The sequence below is a fragment of the Rhagoletis zephyria genome, unplaced genomic scaffold, assembly GCF_001687245.7.
Source record: "Rhagoletis zephyria isolate East Lansing unplaced genomic scaffold, Rhagoletis_zephyria_1.1 Rzeph_scaffold_01864, whole genome shotgun sequence".
In the NCBI taxonomy this organism is placed as follows: domain Eukaryota; kingdom Metazoa; phylum Arthropoda; class Insecta; order Diptera; family Tephritidae; genus Rhagoletis; species Rhagoletis zephyria.
The window spans coordinates 70,767-90,273 of NW_016158948.1; the positions used below are offsets into that span (position 1 = coordinate 70,767).

General features: G+C 36.2%; 3 protein-coding genes across 4 annotated transcripts in view; 2 read left to right on the forward strand and 1 right to left on the reverse strand.

Annotated features, from left to right (window-relative positions):
- Spred (Sprouty-related protein with EVH-1 domain) overlaps nt 1-7,782 on the forward strand; it is a 44,664-nt gene extending 36,882 nt beyond the window's left edge. Inside the window, 6 exon segments of the mRNA XM_017619433.1 lie at nt 583-751; nt 5,424-5,503; nt 5,588-5,663; nt 5,745-6,088; nt 6,271-6,689; nt 6,771-7,782. Coding sequence (XP_017474922.1) covers nt 583-751; nt 5,424-5,503; nt 5,588-5,663; nt 5,745-6,088; nt 6,271-6,689; nt 6,771-7,386 — 1,704 coding nt within the window. The 3' untranslated portion in view covers nt 7,387-7,782.
- Nucleotides 7,783-11,944: 4,162 nt separating this feature from the next.
- Trs31 (trafficking protein particle complex subunit 31) lies at nt 11,945-12,899 on the forward strand. Its single transcript, XM_017619434.1, has 3 exons — nt 11,945-12,232; nt 12,304-12,613; nt 12,685-12,899. The coding sequence occupies exons 1-3, from the start codon at nt 12,057-12,059 to the stop codon at nt 12,781-12,783; spliced, it is 585 nt and encodes a 194-aa protein (XP_017474923.1). The 5' UTR covers nt 11,945-12,056; the 3' UTR covers nt 12,784-12,899.
- On the reverse strand, nt 12,789-13,610 carry ND-B15 (NADH dehydrogenase (ubiquinone) B15 subunit). 2 transcript variants are annotated; one of them, XM_017619435.1, is made up of 3 exons: nt 13,558-13,610; nt 13,265-13,429; nt 12,789-13,162 (listed from the first exon to the last, which is right to left on the reverse strand). In XM_017619435.1, the coding sequence occupies exons 2-3, from the start codon at nt 13,394-13,396 to the stop codon at nt 12,950-12,952; spliced, it is 345 nt and encodes a 114-aa protein (XP_017474924.1). In that variant the 5' UTR covers nt 13,397-13,429; nt 13,558-13,610; the 3' UTR covers nt 12,789-12,949. The 2 variants fall into 2 exon arrangements, with proteins under 2 accessions (XP_017474924.1, XP_017474925.1); XM_017619436.1 differs by having other exon boundaries at nt 13,265-13,395; nt 13,534-13,586.
- Nucleotides 13,611-19,507: the final 5,897 nt, after the last annotated feature.

The window sequence follows — 19,507 nt, forward strand, 5'->3', positions numbered from 1 at the left end:
AAATTTTTCCAATTTTTCTTTTGTTTATTTAATAAAAAATTTTGTTAAAAATTTTGTGAAAAATTTTGTTATAATGTTGTGTACCTATTTATTTTTCCACCACTGTATGTATTTGTGTACATTTACATATGTACATTAGAGTGGTCCAAAAATTCATGTGAAAGACACCCCCTAGGATTGTTCTATACCGAAAAAATATACCCCTATATTTTTATTTTGAAATCAAAAAATATTATATTGGAAAAAAACAACTTTTCGTATAAAAAAAGGCTAGAATTCCATAAAATCAATATTTTTCGATGGGAAACCTAGCTAATTGTATGCTAGGTCTACAGCCAACCAACGAAGTAAATTTACAAAAAAACAAGAAAAAAATTGCCAAAAGGAATATTAGAAATCCGTTTATAAGATAAGGGTCCATCTGATCATTTTGATTGCAAATACAATTTTAATAATTTAATAACTTAATATACAACCATCAATCAATTTTATTTACACCAACAAACTAGCAACTGTCAATACTCATATTATCAATTTACATACTATTTAATAACTATATTTCTAATACTTTTCGCCCTTTAGGTAATTTTAAGCTGTGTCATAAATCGTGATCTGAAGTATTACAAAGTGATGCCCACATTTCATCACTGGCGTGCTGGTAAACAACGCAATGGTCTCACTTTTCAAACGGCTGCCGATGCGCGCGCCTTCGACAAAGGCGTTTTGCGCGCCTACAATGAATTAATTGATGGTAATTATCACTCGCTGGCGCAATGCAGTTGTAATTGTTTGAGCTGCAAGTAACAGCAATTGCATATAAGCGCGCCTGTATGGCTTGTAATGCCTAAATAAATGCCTGCAGTTCCTTTGTTGCTTTTTTGTTTGTGTGTGCGTTCTTTTGTGTTTTTTACTTCACTTTTTCTTCTTCTGCTTCTTCTTCTGCAATTTGTTAATGCTTGATTTCCGTAATTTACCTCAATTAACAATTTTCCTTATTTGTAAATACATACATATGTAAATACTTGCATATGTACATATATACATACAGTTACGCACAGAAGTATTCGTTGTTTAGTTTTTTTCAATCAATGTTGCAAACTTTTTACAAAATTCGCAAAAATTCAAAAAAATGGGCTTCAAAATTACAATCTTTTTCATGGAATTTTTTTGAGTATGAAGTTTTTAGCCGATACAATTTTAATACAACAAAGTACTAGTTTAAAAGGCTAACACCTACCGGGGATTTTGGACAATTTTTTTTTGTTTTGCTGACGGTTTCGCTCGTTTTATTCCATATAAAACTCAACTTGTTAGAATTCATTTTTAATAATTTTTTTTTGGTGGCGGCTTTTGCANCTTAAAAGGCTAACACCTACCGGGGATTTTGGACAATTTTTTTTTGTTTTGCTGACGGTTTCGCTCGTTTTATTCCATATACTTGTTAGAATTCATTTTTAATAATTTTTTTTTGGTGGCGGCTTTTGCAGTTTAGTTGTGTATGTACATATATAAAAACTGGCGCTGCTTTTTCGAAATTTTTGTTGCGAATGATCTTCCGCAATTTATTTCATAAGAAACTCATGCTTATATGGAACAAAGTTCAAAATTTGTCAGCAAATACCAAATATTGAAAATCCACGTACACTTCATTGGACTAAAATTGTCTGGGACTTGGACAATATTTTTATGGGGGAAACAATTAACTTGACAAACATTGTGAATATATAAAAATAAATCCACCCTTGGGCACTTGTTGGAGTCACTGTATATCGTCGTTTAAAGTACAAAACCGCAATCCAGAATGTATCTGGTGTCAGGGTCGTAGGGTTGGAGGTGCATGCGCGTAGATGTTGGGTGTTGTGGAGACTTTGCCCGCATGCACGTCTGGTGTTTGCCAGTTTCGAGTTGGCCTCTCTCAGCAGTTCCGCTTCTTCTATATTTATGGGCAGAGGTTGACCGCCTATGACGACGTTTGCATTACGGGTGTTGAGACTCGTTCTCACTGTGTCACTGTGTAGTCTGTTGAACACCGCTCTGTGTCTTGCTGTGTCGAACGGATGGTCTACGTACGGTTCGATGTCTGGCTCCCAGTCGTGCAGGTGACGTCTCACGCTTCGTGTGGCGGATCGTTTCCACGGTGACATCCCACGGGGAATGGCTTCGACAAAATGGTGTTGTGTTCTTTCACCGCCAGCATCTAGCGTCCAGGTGACGCTCGGAGCCTGTGGCCGTTCGTAGAGCTGCATTTTGGCATGTTTAGGATTTTTCCACTGAGTGTTGCTTGTTCCTGCCGACCACAGTGCCGATGCATAGTTTGCCAGTGACCATCCGATTGCCTTATAGATTGCGAGCAGGGTCTCTAGAGTCTTGAGGACTTTCTTCCTTGCTTTCAGTTTGTTACAGGTGGCTGAAGCGTGCGCGGGGAAGGATAACAGGCTATGTAACGACACTCGCAGAGTTTTAAGGTGCTTGATTGTCGGTATTTTGGCGCCATCGACGAAGACGTCTAGTTCGAGCCTGATCTGCTTGGTACAAGTGGTGAAGAATGTGGCCGGTGATTTCGCGGCGGAGATGTTGAGATTCCTTGCACTGAAGAAATACGATACATCGGTGAGATATTCGTTGTTGGCGAAGGAAGGTTTGCCATGTGGAGAGTAAACAGCGTCGGGGAAGAGTACGCCGCCTTGAGGGACCCCCTGTTTTTTTCAACGGGCTTGGACTTGGCGGTACGAAATTCGAACAATGATTGGCGGGCAAACAGATAGCTGGTTATTCACCGTTTCGTCCGAGTTGTAAGCGACTAGTCCAGGACGTCTTGGCAGAGAGTCGTGTGATCGTGTCGAATGCCTTCAAAGGTCAACTAGCGACTAGGACCATCCTATCACAAAGTCGACGTTGGTTCAGACCGTCGCTGTTCTGTATGGTGATGGCGTTCAATGTTGTGGTCGTGCTGTGCATTTTCCGGAATCCATGCTGGTGTTCGGCTAGCTTGAGATGCTTCGTTGTGCTGGGAATCAGGGGTACTTCCATGTTTTTTGTCACTGGGGATAGGAGGGAGAATGGTCTGTTCGAGTTTCCTGCGTTCACTTTTTTTCTGGCTTAAAAAGGGGAATCGTCCTACCCCAATTTCCACATCTCGGGTTGATAGGGTGGACAGTGACAAGTTGAAAGTGACTGTGATGAACTCTACTCCCGTAGATTTAAGCTTTTTCAGCATCTGCATGGAGATTCCATCTGGGCCTAATGCCTTGGAGCAGGGGCGCACCCAGGAATATATTTTAGGGGGGGTTTTATATTTCTGAATATATATCACCGGAAAATACTGAAAATTTGCTTCAGATAATACGCTCTTTAAAATACATTCATGCAAGTTTTATGTACAGTATGTAATAAATAAATAAACGTTTTAAAATCCATAAACTGCACTTTATTTACATAAGATTAACAGAACTCAAACACTTTTAACCGACTCTAAAAAAAGGAGGTTATCAATACGCCGGAATACATAACTTTTGACCACGTGAACCGATTTCGATAATCCCTTTTTTTATTGGAAAGATGGTACCTCAAGGGTCGTCCCGTAATTTGGTTTAGAGATCCGATGATTGGATCATGAAGAAATTAACGGTACCCCTAAATTTGAAGTCGTGAAGTACTTGTTTAATAAAAAGTTCTATAAACTCAAGATGCGCTCAACTTTTAAAAGTACCTAATAAAAAATTTTAAAAGAGAGTCAGTAAAAATAAATTTATTGATTCCATGAATTTTTGCACTTTTATGTTCATTTTTTCGATTTCTGGTTTCTGGTTTTCGATAGATGGTGATTTTTCACGATTGCTAAATTTTTTTAATATTTCGAGTTCCGAAAAAATTAACTGAACTCTCAAGAAAAACGAAAAATTCATATAAAACGACGGACGAGAAATGGAAAAGAAATTTTCTTCTACCAAAATTTCTTAAATCAGTTTGCAGCTCTCAAGAAAAAAATGCTCGTATATTTATTTCCTCATGAAAATTTACAGCAAAAGCAAAGCGCTTTTTCAAGCAACAGAAATTATAATAAATATTTCTTATAATTTCCTTGAGAGCTGGATTCTTAGCTTTAAGATACAGTTTGTATTTGAGGTTATTAGCTTTAGGGGGGGTTTGAACCCCAAAACCCACCCCTTGTGTGCGCTAATGCCTTGGAGGCTTTGGCGTCGTTGACAGCTGACTGCGTATTTTCTGTTGTAAAGCACGTTGGCGTGTCTCGGGGCGGAGTTTGTGTCCTTCATGCAGCATATTGTGGTGAGTTTTGTTAACAGGTTCTCTAAGGAGGCTAACGATGATTCACATGATAAAACTGTCGTTCCTATTTTCCTCATCATAATTTTAGTTTCGCTCTTCGACTGCAGTTATGCCGGCAGTCGGCTAAAATGAAGCTACCGGCATCACCGGTATCTTATACATGAAGGTCTATGAAGCAAATCTGCGCCTGTGAAACGTAGAAAACCAGGCCACGTATCGTCTATGAATCAGGTGGAGAGCAAGTACTTCCTGATCCAACCCGTTTTCGAAAGTACAGTTTCTGCACTAAAGCTTGCATACTGGAATGCATTTTTGTACATATGTATATTTTCTTTTTTGTCCAGAATATTTGTTTGTTTTTTATACTACGCACTTGCATTTCTTTCAAAGAATTTTTATTTTTTTTTGTATTATAAACTCACTTTCGCTTACTACATTTCGTATGATTTTTTATTCTACTGCTTCTTTATCTCTTTCTCTCTAACTTTGCTTCAAAAAACACTATCGGATAATGTATTAATAATAATACAAACAATAACGACAAAATCATAAACTAAATTCTAATACGACAAAATGTAAATGTGCAAATTCGTGCTTGGTAAGTTGCAATTAGAATAAAAAACACTAGAATTGAAATGTTACAGACTACTGGCTGCCAAATTGTATACTAACAAGCAAAAAATTCTGGGTCAGTGTTATTCTTGAGACGCTTATAGGACTGAGGTTAATGAAAATTTTAATAGCTATACAAGCCTCTGAGGGTCTCATAAGGCACTTTCTTATCGCTGTCTTATTCATCTTTCCGCTTACTTTTCTTTGAGTTGGCTTTTTGCATATTTAGACTTTACATTACGAGTATTTGTTATTTTTTGGTTACTTTACTAACGTTACTTTGAAATGTTTATACTTAAGAAATTTAGAAACTTTAGAAATCACAACAAACTCACGGATTTTCAGCAGTAGATAGTAGCGTAAATTTTACACATCATCGACTTCTAATTTATACATACTAATTTTTTATTTTTGTAAAGTACTTTACATATACATACATATGTATATATTCAGAATAGCAGTACATTTTTGTATCTTTTAAGTAAAATTTTTAAATAATGTACCATATTAAATTCTTCTTTTAGGCCTGGCCAAATCTAATCCATCAATAATATGTCCGCCACTCACCAAATACGACTCTGTTGGCGAAGACGACGTTTTTATGGTAACGTTGAATTGAAAAATGACTTTAATGCACATTTTCAAAATATTCCTTCCTTCTTATTTTTTCAAACACTTACTCAAACAGACCTTAGATCTACCCGTCGAAGCCGACTGCATACAAAAGTCATATTCAAGTCCCGAAGGCAGTGAAAAAAGTCACAGTATGTTGATCTAAAATTTATGTATTTTCTCTCATTTTTCTAACTTTAATCTTATTTGCAACACTTCATATTGGCCAATAGAAAGTATTAGTGTCGATCGTGGTGAACGCATTAGTCAGAAGAGCGAATTGGATAGGTCCACAGATGGTAAGGCCACCATTCACTACATATCGAATGAGAAGTCATGCAGCTTGCAAGCGCCACCACCGCCAGCATTGCTAAGTGCAACAACTGTCGGTGGCAATGGCAACAATGGTGCAGGCAATAATAACAACTGCAACCTGGTAACTACCACCACAGTGAGCGCTGCCATTATATCGCCACCTATCACCACCGTTTCGTCGAGTCAGTTTGAAGCGCCACCACCATCGCTGCCAACAGCCATTGCGACCAGTGAGAATTACTCCTACGTGCAGCTGACAGCGGTAATGAATTTAGTTTATATATCTGCAGTCCAATTAATGCTAATCTTTTCTTTCCATTTCCATCTCTACTCTGTCGTTCCTCTCCACCACGTGTCTACTACTTGACAATTTTTACTTACATTTCTTCCAATTTTTTATTTCATTCTATTCCCGCTGCTTCCTATCGCACCGTCGCCCAACAGGTCCACGACTACAATTATCCGGTTGTCGATCAGCCGGCTGGCGCGCAGGTGCTTAACGCACGTCGCGAGTCGATTAGCGCGCTAAAGAAACGCAACGCTTTGGAAGCTGCACAAGCACTGGCCGCTGCTCAGTCCTCACCTATTGCCGCCGGTGTGATACTTAAGGATCCTGCCAGCAATGTGGACATGATCAAGAAGAGCCAACGTGCGCGTTGTCGCTACTGTCACGAACTCTACAATGATGAGTGGAACGGGAAGGGTGCATGTGAATTTGCGCCCGATCGCTTCCGTTCGGCATTCGAGTGTATTTCGGGAATCGGTTGTGCGCGTTGTATGATTTATCATTGTATGAGCGATGCCGAGGGTGAAACTCCACAACATCCCTGTGAGTGCGTCAATGAAGCAGGTTGCACTAAGCGGTAAGTAGAGGGAAAATATATGAATATATATATATATATTTTAGATTCGTTGCTACGATACGATATTTATCTGTCCCATAGTTGGCTCGGGCTAACACTGCTATCATTGCTCGTACCCTGCCTTTGGTGTTATCCGCCGCTGCGCGCCTGCCATTGGCTGGGAGTATCATGCGGCGTGTGCGGCGGCCGACACAAACCACAAGTCTGACATTTGGAGGGGCGATTGCAACAACAATTCGACAATGGCTACGTTTACGGCTACGAGGTGGAAGCTGATGTTATGAATTCAGACAGTTATGATTATGATGGCAACGGCATTGGCGACTTGGATGATCACTACGATTGTTATAATTACAGTTACAATTTCAACCAATACAATTACAATAATTACAGCTACAATTACAATACTTACAACCAACAAAAACCACTACGACAGCAGCAAAAGCATGCGCTAACAACAAACGCTGGTGGTGGCAGCACACTAACGCAACAATTCGAGCAATGGCATCTTAGCGACGATGCCATTATAGCAAAGGAACAGGAGAAAATTATTAAGCAAAGATTGAAGCAGCAAAAGAAAGAAAAGAAGAAGAAGCTAAGGGCACAACAACAACAAATGCAAGCGCCATTGCACTACGCGCTGCAGCAGGCGCGACCCACAGCGCAGCAGAACGACTATGGGCGCTTGCTGTTTTAATTTGATTTGTTCGGTTTGTTTTTTGTTGGCACTAAGATAATTTTTACTTGCAAATGGAGTGATTTTTTATCCCCTATTTTTGTATTCGAATTGCATTTATCAAAGTTTTTAATGAATTTATTTATTTAAGTTGCGAAAAGGATACAAATTAAATTTATAACGCTCAAATATTTGTGTTTGGCTATACTTGATAATTTTTGGATCGCTTTTACTGCTTTATTTTAGAAGCAAAGTCACAGTTATGCGTTCACAACGCACTTCCTACAGGGCTAGCGAATGTATTTTAAAAATTGTGTCGTTTTGTCAATGATAACTGATGAATTCATACATACTTACTCCACTGTCTTTTCGCATAAATGATTTTTTTTAACGCGTTCAATATTTTTTTAGTACCTAATATACAAATAAAATAAGAAATATTCTAATTTAATAAACTGTAAAATTTTTGAAAATATTTTAAAAGTTTGTTTCCAAGTAACTGGCTTAAAATCTAACTTTAAGTTGTAAAGATAATTTTTTTTTAGCTGTAGAAGCCTGTTTCTTAAGCTGTCAAAGCAGCATTTATACATATAATATTTGTGTGTATATTAACGTTTAATCAAATTAAGTATAAGCTCTTAATTTTTTTTTTTGTAAGCTATATACATACGTATGTTTGTATGCTCTTGCGGGCTATGAATGTTTATTATAGTACTGTATATATATATACACATATTTTTATTTTAATATATTTTTTTAATTATCCGAATGTGCCACTTATAAATTTTCTCAAATACTTACATATTAAATATATTTATTACTTTAATTTTTGTGAGCAGCGCGCACAGTATTAAAAATATTTAAAATCTCACAGTACAAGCAAAACAAAATAAAAATAAAAAGATAGCAAAAAATATTTACAGAGTCGCTAAAAAACTACTAAAACACGATTTGTAAAATGAGTATTAAAAATGACTTGCAAAAAAACGTTTCCGAAAGTGAAAGGCAGCAATGCAAGAATGGGTGAATATTAGCATTGGAAATAAGATGATAATTGGAGAGGCCGGAATTAACTTGAAAATTCTTAAATGTACAAAATATTTATCATTAAATTTAATTGTTTTATTCAAATCTTGTAGCATGTCTATAAAAATTAATTTAAATCGTTTGCATACCTGCTTATACGAAAGAGTAGTATGATTTTGGCGGCAATACTTAATATGCATATTCTTTGCGTAAACTTTTAAATATTTAATTTATGCTTAGCCTATGAAAAATGTTTAGTTGTCCAAAAACAAGCGATTCGCTACAGTGACTCGTTAACCAAATTGAAAAAGGAAACACTCAAAAAAATATTGACGCTACTATTTTACAAAATAAAAAATGAGAAATTCTGCGTACAAAAATTATTAATGTAAAATTAAACAAAAAAAAAAAAATAGAACAAATGAGGTTCATTAGAAAAAATTACAAACATTTTATGTAAGTCTTTCAACAGGATGGTTGAAATGCGTTTCATAACTTTAAAATGCAATGTAATTGAAAAAAAAAAACTAATTGGAAATGTGAAGCGGCGAACACCGCATCGAGTTCCAAGAACAATTTTTTTGAAATGTTAAAAATAAAATAAATTAAATTATGCAGCACGCAGCCCCAAGTAATGCATGCCAAAGTCTGTAAAGCAGCATCGCGCGAGTTTTGCTGTGTTTGCTGTTATTAAAAAGTCTTAATAAATTAAAAATACAAAGAAATACGCGTTTCATATTTTATGTAAAAGGATAATTTTGACTCTTCTTAGGGCTCATGAAGACTCAAAATTATTTCTTTTGTTAGTTTAACAAAAACTGGTTCACCATACATTGCAATAGAGTTCGTTAAATGCCAAAATTATATTTTTCAGCGAAATTAAACTTAAATATGTAATTTAACGCATAGATGTTTCGTATTAAAACATTTTTTTTAAGTAAGCATACATATGTTCAGAAACTTATATTTATTAATAATGCATGATTATAGCCTCATTTCAAATGATGGGGTTTAGGCAAAATTCGCGCTTCACTTGCTTTTAGGCTGGCACATTAATTGTGGGGGGCGCGTGTGAAAGAAACTATGTATAAAGTTAAAGCTAGCGGTCAAATGATTAGTTCAAAAAAAAAGTTTTTATTAACCATTTGCCTGCCACGCTTTACTTCATAAACTCTTACAAGTTAAATATTATTAAAAAAATAAAATAAAAATAAACTATATAAAAAGTCGTACTACTAATAATAAGTGAATGTTGGTAAAACAAAACATGTATGTAAGTGAAAAAATATGCAGCTACTATATAAAAATAATACTACTATTGTATTACCTACTTACTGTAAAATTACTAAAAATCATAAAAGCAAGCAACATACTAACTGTATGTAATAAAACAAGAAATGCTGAGCAAGCAGTCACAGTAAATTGGAAAACAAAAAATTAAAATATCTCCAAAAACTAAAGAAAATCAATAAAATTTAAATAAAACTTATTAACAACATATGTATAATGTATGTGCAAGCATTACTACTTTTATTATTTCACACGAATTTCTAGTTTAGTTTTGAAGTGAAAACACACTTGAAAAATTAATGCAAACAATTTATTATACTATTTACTAATTATTAATTCTGATTATTACTTAAAAGAATTACTGTGTTTATTATTATTATTATTATTGTTGTATTTAAGTAAATATAATAGATATGTATATGCATAAACAGTGTCTAAAAAAAATAAAAAAATAAAGAAATATGCATTTGCATGAATTAACTTAAATATGGCAACATTTTGAATGCAGCTATTCCCAAGAAATCAGGAAATGGCGCTCGGCTGTGCCGACAGTTACATATTTAATGCCAATTGCGTAATCTAATATATGCAACTAAACAATAATAAAACTTATATAAAATGAGGTTGTGCGATATAGCGACAAATGCAGCAGCTAAACAAAAGCAAAAATTTAAATATCGAAAATTCTGTGAACTGTTTACGGCAAGGCAGGGCAGCAAGGGCAAAGAAAATGAGGCAATGCGACAGCAAGATGGAAGTAAAGAAGGAAAGTAAAAAGTCTCTAGAGATGAATTACTACGCTGCTTAATATTCCTTGCCCGTGCAATGCTGCTGAAAATTAATACTACATAAGTGCAAAGTATATTGTATCAGGTGACAAACAGACAGACGGAACTAAGAAAAAATCGCCGAAGGTTCTCAATAGTAAAGACAAGAGCATATTCACATACAGCTCAGCAATGAAGCCAAACAAGCCATAAATATGAGCAATGTGTGTGCAGAGTTCAGATAAAATATTAAGTTAGAAGTTTATGAAACAGCCATTGAAAGGGAAAAAATATAACTACTTTTATTTGTTACGATACTATCAAACACGTCAAGTATTCAGAAGCGTCGCTAAATTTCTTGTTACTAACTAACTAAATTCTAACATTTGTTATTATAATAGCTCATTACTATGGGGAAGCTAATCGATTTGTTAAAAGTAAAAATAAATTCCAAACTTATTTATTGGACTTTTCGTGTAATTATTACTATTAACACTACTAACTACCAAAGAAAATTATTTATTAGCAAATTTTATTAAAAAAAACAAGACGCGAACATTAAACCTTTAGTAAAGTTTCGAAAAGAAAAAAACGATGCATGGATCTGATTGACTGGTACAAAAAAGAAATAAAATCACAAACCTTCGGCATAGATGAATAATTGAAATGGGGACCAATCCAATAAACTATAATAAATGGATCAGAAAACTAATAATAAAGAATTATTAAAAAAAAAAATATTTAATAAAATCTAAAAACAGAAACCAAAAGCAAATTTACGTTTGTTTTTTTTTTCTTTTTGGGGGTTGGTCGAGAGCAAATCCTAATGTGAAGCGTAAGTACGAAATAGATAAAATTGAATTTACCCAATTGTTGGAGAAGTTTACCGCCGATGTGTGCCCTCTTTGAACCAATGCTAAGAAGAGGGCAATGAAAAGGCAGCATTTTTTGTAAAATCGAAAACGCCATAAGTATTAATGCAAAATATTTTTATTCATATGTTTTCATCCTCATAGCAAGAGTCGCAACGAATGCAAGTCGTTTTTCGAGAGTCGAATCGTACCGAAAATTTCACGTCATTGCCTAAAGTTTCCACCCGGCTAATGTATTAAAAGGGAAAAACTTTGCAGGACTGTATAGTTTTTCGGCGATTTTCGTAGTTTACTTATTTCAGCACGACAGTAGACAATGCCAATATTGTCGAGTCGCACAATTTAGCCTAATTAACAACTTACACAATGAGGCTGATTATTTTATTTTATTGAAAATTTATTTTACTTTTATTGTTATTGCTATTTTTTTAATTATCCAATTTCTTTTCTGTGGGGTGAACCTGGTGTTTTAAGAATATTTGGATTCTCTTATCCATTCTGGAATTTCAAGTTCTCTAAGCTAAAAAAACAGAAATATTAATATAGTACTACAACTAGTTCGAAATTCATCGTGTACTTAGCATTTCCGCTTCTCATTTCCACAGGGGGCTTCTTGGGATATTTTCAAAGTTATCCATCAGGCAGCATGGTCAAGAACAGCTGTTTGCCAAACTCGATTTGTTTGTTGTCGCTGCAGTTTTTAAGAAATCTGAAAATTTTCAATATTCCGTGAAATATGGAGAAGTTAGAAGCGCTTAAAATATCTTCTATGCGACCACGTACAAATATACTCGATAGACCGCTGTCCAAGGGCAAAACCGAGGTATCTCAAAGTATTGTGGCTCTACTCTTCAGTGAAATAGTGCAGTACTGCCAGAGTCAAGTGAGCACCGTCCAGGAGTTACAAAACAGGTGCATTTTATCAAACACTTTTACCCACTATAATACAATACATACTTCATTCTATGCTTTCCGCAAAAAAGATTACATGAGCTGGGCCAAGATGTAGGCACACGCGTTATTGATTTATATTTCTTTCGTGAACGTAATGGTAAGCGTGAAACAAAGCTAACGCAAATGCTGTTGTTCGTGAAGACAACTGTTTGGAAGAATTTATTTGGCAAAGAAGCTGAGAAGCTGGAACACGCAAATGATGATGAACGCACTTATTATATTATCGAAAAGGAGCCGCTAGTGAATGCGTTTATAAGTGTCCCAAAAGATAAGAGTAACTTGAACTGTGCAAACTTCACTGCAGGCATTGTGGAGGCAGTGCTCACACATTGTGGATTCGTAAGTAGTAAAATTAAAAAGTTTTCATTTAAGTTCGTATATTTCATGTATTAACATATCTTCCATTATAGCCCTGCAAGGTGTCGGCGCATTGGCATAAAGGCACAACTTACATGGTTAAATTTGAAGACTACGTAATTGCACGCGACAAACAGTTAGAAGAGAAATAAACGTGTACGCAATATTTTTTACATATGTATATTGATCACGGTTTTATGTTCAATTTTCCATTTAATTAGACTATGTATACCAATTAATAAAAGCTTATGCACACATTTCAAGAATATTTGGCTAATTTTCATCAACCGAATTCGTGTGCTTTCGATAAAATCCATTTTAATTGAATTTGAATCGACGATCCTTGTATGCCACCTGCCCGGTGCGATATTTATGCTCTCGACCAGCGCGTTCTGTTTTCAGAGCCCATGCATAGACCACAATGGGCAGCACCACGGCAAAAAAGCCAGCACGGAAAGCTACACCTGTTGGCTTGAAATGGTCATAGTTGGAGACACGCATAGCTTGGAAGCGAGCTAAACCGGCATCGAACTGTTGAGGGGGTGGGAAATATTACATTAACTTAGATTGGGAAACAAAAATATCTAAGCTGCTGATGACATAACAGCGCGCAGAAGTTGTTAGTATATTTACCAGAGTACCACCTTCGCCTGTGGCATGTTTGAAAGGATTCGAAATTTGTTTCAAATATTCAGCACGAAGTTTTTGTGTCTGCTCATGTTTTCGGTGCAGGAAATCTTTTTCCGCTGCTGATAAATCAGGCATTTTTTCTGATTGTTTCCCTTTTTACACACAAATGCAGCAAATCCACCCAACGATTTAGCCCTGTCAAGTGATTGTCAAAGTTGAATGTCAATCTAATTNCGCAGGAAATCTTTTTCCGCTGCTGATAAATCAGGCATTTTTTTCTGATTGTTTTCCTTTTTACACACAAATGCAGCAAATCCACCGAACGATTTAGCCCTGTCAAGTGATTGTCAAAGTTGAATGTCAATCTAATTTGAATTTTATTGGCAATGCTGTGGGACAGGGTTTTGTAATAGATTATTAGTAACATCCGATCGGATGCACATTGAAAATAGTCGGAAATCCGGTGTTTATTGCAGATACATTTGTGTTGTGGATTTTTAGTTTCGTTAAAACTTAAGAAATGTGTCCATGCGAATTAAGAATTGCAAAATATACTTCTAAGATATTTTATAAAATCCGCGTTTTGATTCGCCACAACCTCATCAATTTCGTCCGTTTCGCCAGTCGCTAATGTTGGGGGAAAAACGACGGCTATTAAATGCTTCCTCAACGAAGCGAAATTTTTTTTTTTAGTTTGTTTTTATTGAAATAAATGGATAATGCGGCCGCTGTGGTCTAGTGATAAGCAGTGCGCGCTTCCACTCCGCAGGACCTGGGTTCAAGCACTGGTCCAAGCAACATCGCAAAAAAATCTAGAAAAAAGGTTTTTTCTTGCCAGCGGTGGCCCCTCGGCAGGCAATGGCAAACCACCGAGTGTATTTCTGCCATGAAAAACAGCTTATCGTCGAAATACAATCGCCGTTNTGGTCTAGTGATAAGCAGTGCGCGCTTCCACTCCGCAGGACCTGGGTTCAAGCACTGGTCCAAGCAACATCGCAAAAAAATCTAGAAAAAAGGTTTTTTCTTGCCAGCGGTGGCCCCTCGGCAGGCAATGGCAAACCACCGAGTGTATTTCTGCCATGAAAAACAGCTTATCGTCGAAATACAATCGCCGTTCGGAGTCGGCGTAAAACTGTAGGTCCCAACTCTTTGTGTGACAACATCAAGGCGCACGCCACAAATCGAAGGAGAAGCTCGGCCAAACACTAACATATGGGTAAGCGCCAAATCTATTATTATTATTATTAAAAGGACAAGCTGTATTTTGTAATCCGGTAGCTAGTTCTATACATATGTACAACCGATTGATGGGAATCCGACATTTAATCAAATTCCTTTCACAGATAAATTGTCACTTACATTGTATNTCCAGCGGTCGCCCCTCGGCAGGCAATGGCAAACCACCGAGTGTATTTCTGCCATGAAAACCAGCTTATCGTCGAAATACAATCGCCGTTCGGAGACGGCGTAAAACTGTAGGTCCCAACTCTTTGTGTGACAACATCAAGGCGCACGCCACAAATCGAAGGAGAAGCTCGGCCAAACACTAACATATGGGTAAGCGCCAAATCTATTATTATTATTATTAAAAGGACAAGCTGTATTTTGTAATCCGGTAGCTAGTTCTATACATATGTACAACCGATTGATGGGAATCCGACATTTAATCAAATTCCTTTCACAGATAAATTGTCACTTACATTGTATATATTTATGGACCTTTGTAAGCATTCTCATACCTGCAAACATACATACGTACATACGTACGTGCACTTCAGTTACCTGCATGATAAACGCTTCAGTGAGCAAATAAATTTGCCAGCTAAGCAAATGCACATGCACAGTAGAGAGACAGCCGAAAGGACATCAAAGTCCTACGCAACGCAAAGAAAGAAGAAAAAAAAAAAAAACACAAACAAACCACAACCAACTGCAGCAACTTCTTCCTCACCCCTATGTTTCGACTTAATTTCTAACATCACACGCGCACCACAGTACACAAATACAAAATAACATTACGTGCTTGCGTATAGAGAAGGCGGTGGCTGTCGTGTGCATTTCCACAACAAGGCATGGGCGCATGTTATCAGAAAAGGAACAATATGTATTTAAATACATACCTATGAGTGTGCATACAGTTATATATGTATGACCGCACGAAAAAAAGAAACAAATTAAATAGTCGATGCCAAATGATGAGAAGCTGTATACTGCGCATGTGCAGCAAAATGATATGCGCAGATTTGCGCTTACTGACTGACTGGCTGCTCGTACAACGACGAAAATTGCATAGGATGACTATGAATATTGTATAGATTGGACTTTTTAGAATGTTATTGTTATTGTTGGTGTTGATGTTGCTATTATTGCAATTGCCACTACTGCTGTAATGTTTTTTTGTAGGCACCATGGAAGTGGTGAGCGCGTTGCTGAATTATTGTTGTGACAAACTACCCTTGACTTAATTTTACATATTTATGTACGTATATATGTACATTAGAGTGGTCCAAAAAAAATAAAGTCGCAATTTTAATGCCGCCACCCCCTAGGATTGTTCTATACCGAAAATAATATACGCCAATTTTTTTATTTTGAAATCAAAAAATATTGAGGGAGTCCTCAAGGAAAAACACTTTTCTGTAGAAATGGTATACAATTCTTGAAAATCAATATTTTTCCATCGAAAAACTGTGGTTCCCTTCAGGAGACTTCCAGTATTAATTCTCAATTGTTTATTTAACCGTTTTTTAATATTAAAGATTTTCTGGGGGTATTGGCGGACCTATAAAATATAGTTACCATAAAAAAATGGTTAAAGAAAGAATTAGGTATTATTATTGAGCGTCTCCTTAATAGGAACCGAGTTTTCCGATCTGAAGATATTGATTTTCAAGAATTCTACACTTCTTCTACGAAAAGTTTTTTTTTCCCCATATAAAATATGTACATCAAAAACTTTGAGCGCTTGGGCACTCCCTGTTTTTTTGTTTATTTCAAAATAAAAAATAGGGGTATATTTTTTTCGGTATGGAACAATCCTAGGTGGTGGTGGCATTAAAATTCCGACTTTGCTTTTTCACATGCATTTTTGGACCACTCTAATGTACATATGTACATACAATCTACATAAGTATATGACTTACATATATTCTCCTTTCAAATGATTTTTTTTACATTATTGCGAAAGGTGTTGGATTCGGTGTGAACATTTTGTAGAATAGAACATGTACCTACATACATATGTATGTTTGTCTATGAATTATGGTTTATTTTAAAGTTTTTGCGAGTATGGGTGCTTTAAAGTGAAATGCGTTAATGCACATAAACTAACATACCTATGTACGAGTATGGATTTGTAATTAGGAAATAATAATTTATAATTGATAAGTGTTGAAAAATATGAATCTTTATACTTACACATATAAAATCAGCCAAATATTTTTGCTGTCGTATTAAGCTATCATTTTCTACTACTTTGTTAATCTTTCAATAAAAGTTTTGAATGTTTACAAATATTAGGTGCAATCCCGTATTCCTCGGACTCGGACTAGTAAAACTGTCAAGAAACAAAAATTCGCTCAGAGCGAGAGAGTAACATTGAAAAGTACGGGATCGCTTTCTAGTAAAAAATGGTAACTTCTGTCAACTTCAACATAACCTCCAAATTTTGGTTGTAAATTTTTGCTTANTAAAATCTGACTGATTCTGACTATTTCTGACTACACCTTTTCCAAGAGTACTTCAGAAAGCATCAAATGTACTTCAGAATAGTCATTTGTACTTCAGAAATAGTAAAATGTACTTCAGAATAGTAAATTGTACTTCAGAAAAAGTAAAATGTAATTCAGGATAGTCAATTGTACTTCAGAAACCGTAAAAAGTATTTCAGAAACTGTAAAGTTTTCTTCAGAATAGTCAATTGTACTTCAGAAACTGTAAAAAGTATTTCAGAATAGTCAATTGTACTTCAGAAACCGTAAAATTTACTTCAGAAGACGAAAGTTACTACATACATATTGTAATTATTTAAATGGTATATAAAATAGTATTTTTAAATATGTTTATTTTTTTAATATATTTTCCAAATTACAAGTCCATAGAAGCAGTTTGTTCGCAATGTCTACTATATATTTAAGAATGAAACAATTAAATTAATGCAGACTAAATTATGTTCCAACTGCCAGGTCGTATAAAGATAGTGCATCTGCATGGATGAAAACTGGTATAATGTTGAATCGCTATGCCACAATCGCCACCAACAACNTAATTTACTTGTAATTTGAAAAATATATTAAAAAGTAAATATATTTAAAATCACTATAATATATATACTATTTAAATAATTACAATGTGTACGAATTTTCGTCTTCTGAAGTACATTTTACGATTTCTGAAGTACAATTTACGGTTTCTGAAGTACAATTTACGGTTTCTGAAGTACAATTGACTATTCTGAAGTACATTTTACGGTTTCCGAAGTACAATTGACTATTCTGAAGAACATTTTATGGTTTCTGAAGTACAATTGACTATTCTGAAGTACAGTTGACTATTCTGAAGTACATTTTACAGTTTCTGAAATACATTTGACGCTTTCTGAAGTACTCTCGGAAAAGGTGTAGTCCGGACTCGTACGGGATCGCAACTATTACTTGATATAAGAACGCATGATTTCTTCAAAGGAAAGTCCAAAGCCCCCACTCATCCAGATCCAGTCGTTCTCTTGAGCTGATTTGGAGGCCACTACCGCGTACGACGTGCGTCATTCAAGGTTCGAACATAGTACTCATCGCTTGTAGAGCCTCATTCCCAGTGAGGTTTCATTGACCAAAAATCCAAACTGGATCCACTGAGAGAATAGTGTATACGCTAAGTATTAGATCTCTGTATCTCTTACTTGCCGTTGGACTCATTTGTATTTTTGTAAAAGACTAGGGCTAAAATGGTATCCCGACTTTCTCAAAATATGGCGATGTGTTCGTCCTAAAAATTTCGACAATAGCAAACATCTGCCGCAACTTTCTGTGTCTGGCTGCATATGTTCAGTACATTGATTGATATTGGTGATCAGAAGGGAAAGCAAGTTAAATATTATACCCTTTTATTATTTTCCTTTGGCGTATGGTGAATATTTACCTGGTCTATGTTGGATTTAGTAGGTCTAAAGTCAAACAGATAAGCACCAATCCGTTCGCTGACGGTGGTAATTATCTCATCAACTCCGTTACTACGACTGGGGGCTCGGTTTCATCTTCTCCACTGATTTGAGTGCTGTTACCATCCAAGAGGATAGAAAAGTGTTCCCTACATAGTTTACATTTTTTTTGGACATCGGTTACTAGGTTGATTTGTTTGTTGTTGTAGGGATTTTCCCTGATTTTGAGGCCTTCCGCAAATCACCCAACTTTGTCATAGGGGTTTCTCTTACTTCTTCGCCGTTAAGTTTCCCTCTCACCACAAATCAAACACCGAATTTGATCTCTTTTACGTGGCATTTGTAGTAAACGCTGGAAGGTTCCACGCGTTCAATGCCCCATCGCTTTGCCAATGAAATTCCTACATTTGGTATTTCCTTGGCACTAAAATTATAGCACTTTGCCATGGTCGGAATCGAGAGAAAGCGGTCTACGGGTACTTCAGAAGGGCCCCACTCAACGGCATTCATTGAGAGTCGGTCACCACCTACCACGACTCCCGGCCTATGGACCCCGCGATCGGAGCCCCATCACTACCTTTTGCACACGAGACCCGCGCTACTTGGTCCCCGGAAAGGTTAGGATATTATAAGTGCTTTTACAGCTGACTGTCCAGACTCGCAACATCTAGTTTCTTGGGCCTACTGTTACTTGAGGTTGACGATAACGACTGATAGACAAAAAGACCCAGACGGGGACTAGTATTACCGCTACAACATCAAAAACCAAGACAAATACGAACACAAAAACAAATACGAAGAGCAACCGAAGAGTAATACGAGTATGACGACAAAGACGAATTGGAATTCGGAAGACGATTACGAACGTGAATACGTAGAATATACGAAGATTAATACGCACCCAAAGATGAGTAAGGAGATGAAAACAAAGAAAAATACGTAGGCGAACACGAATACGATCATGAAGAGAAGTATGAAGTTGAAACGAGGTTGAATACGAATTTGTAGACCCACCGAAGACGAGTACGAAGATGAACACGAAAAATTCGAACATGGTGACGAAAACGAAGACAAACGCGAATACGAAGATT

Excerpts from the sequence above, each read along its gene's own strand:
- Trs31 (XM_017619434.1), top strand. The coding sequence starts at position 12,057 with ATGGAGAAGTTAGAAGCGCTTAAAATATCTTCTATGCGACCACGTACA. Across the intron at positions 12,233-12,303 it reads GTCCAGGAGTTACAAAACAG|ATTACATGAGCTGGGCCAAG; the intron begins GTGCATTTTATC and ends TCCGCAAAAAAG. Across the intron at positions 12,614-12,684 it reads TGCTCACACATTGTGGATTC|CCCTGCAAGGTGTCGGCGCA; the intron begins GTAAGTAGTAAA and ends CTTCCATTATAG.
- ND-B15 (XM_017619435.1), bottom strand. The coding sequence starts at position 13,396 with ATGCCTGATTTATCAGCAGCGGAAAAAGATTTCCTGCACCGAAAACAT. Across the intron at positions 13,163-13,264 it reads CAGGCGAAGGTGGTACTCTG|TTCGATGCCGGTTTAGCTCG; the intron begins GTAAATATACTA and ends CCCCCTCAACAG.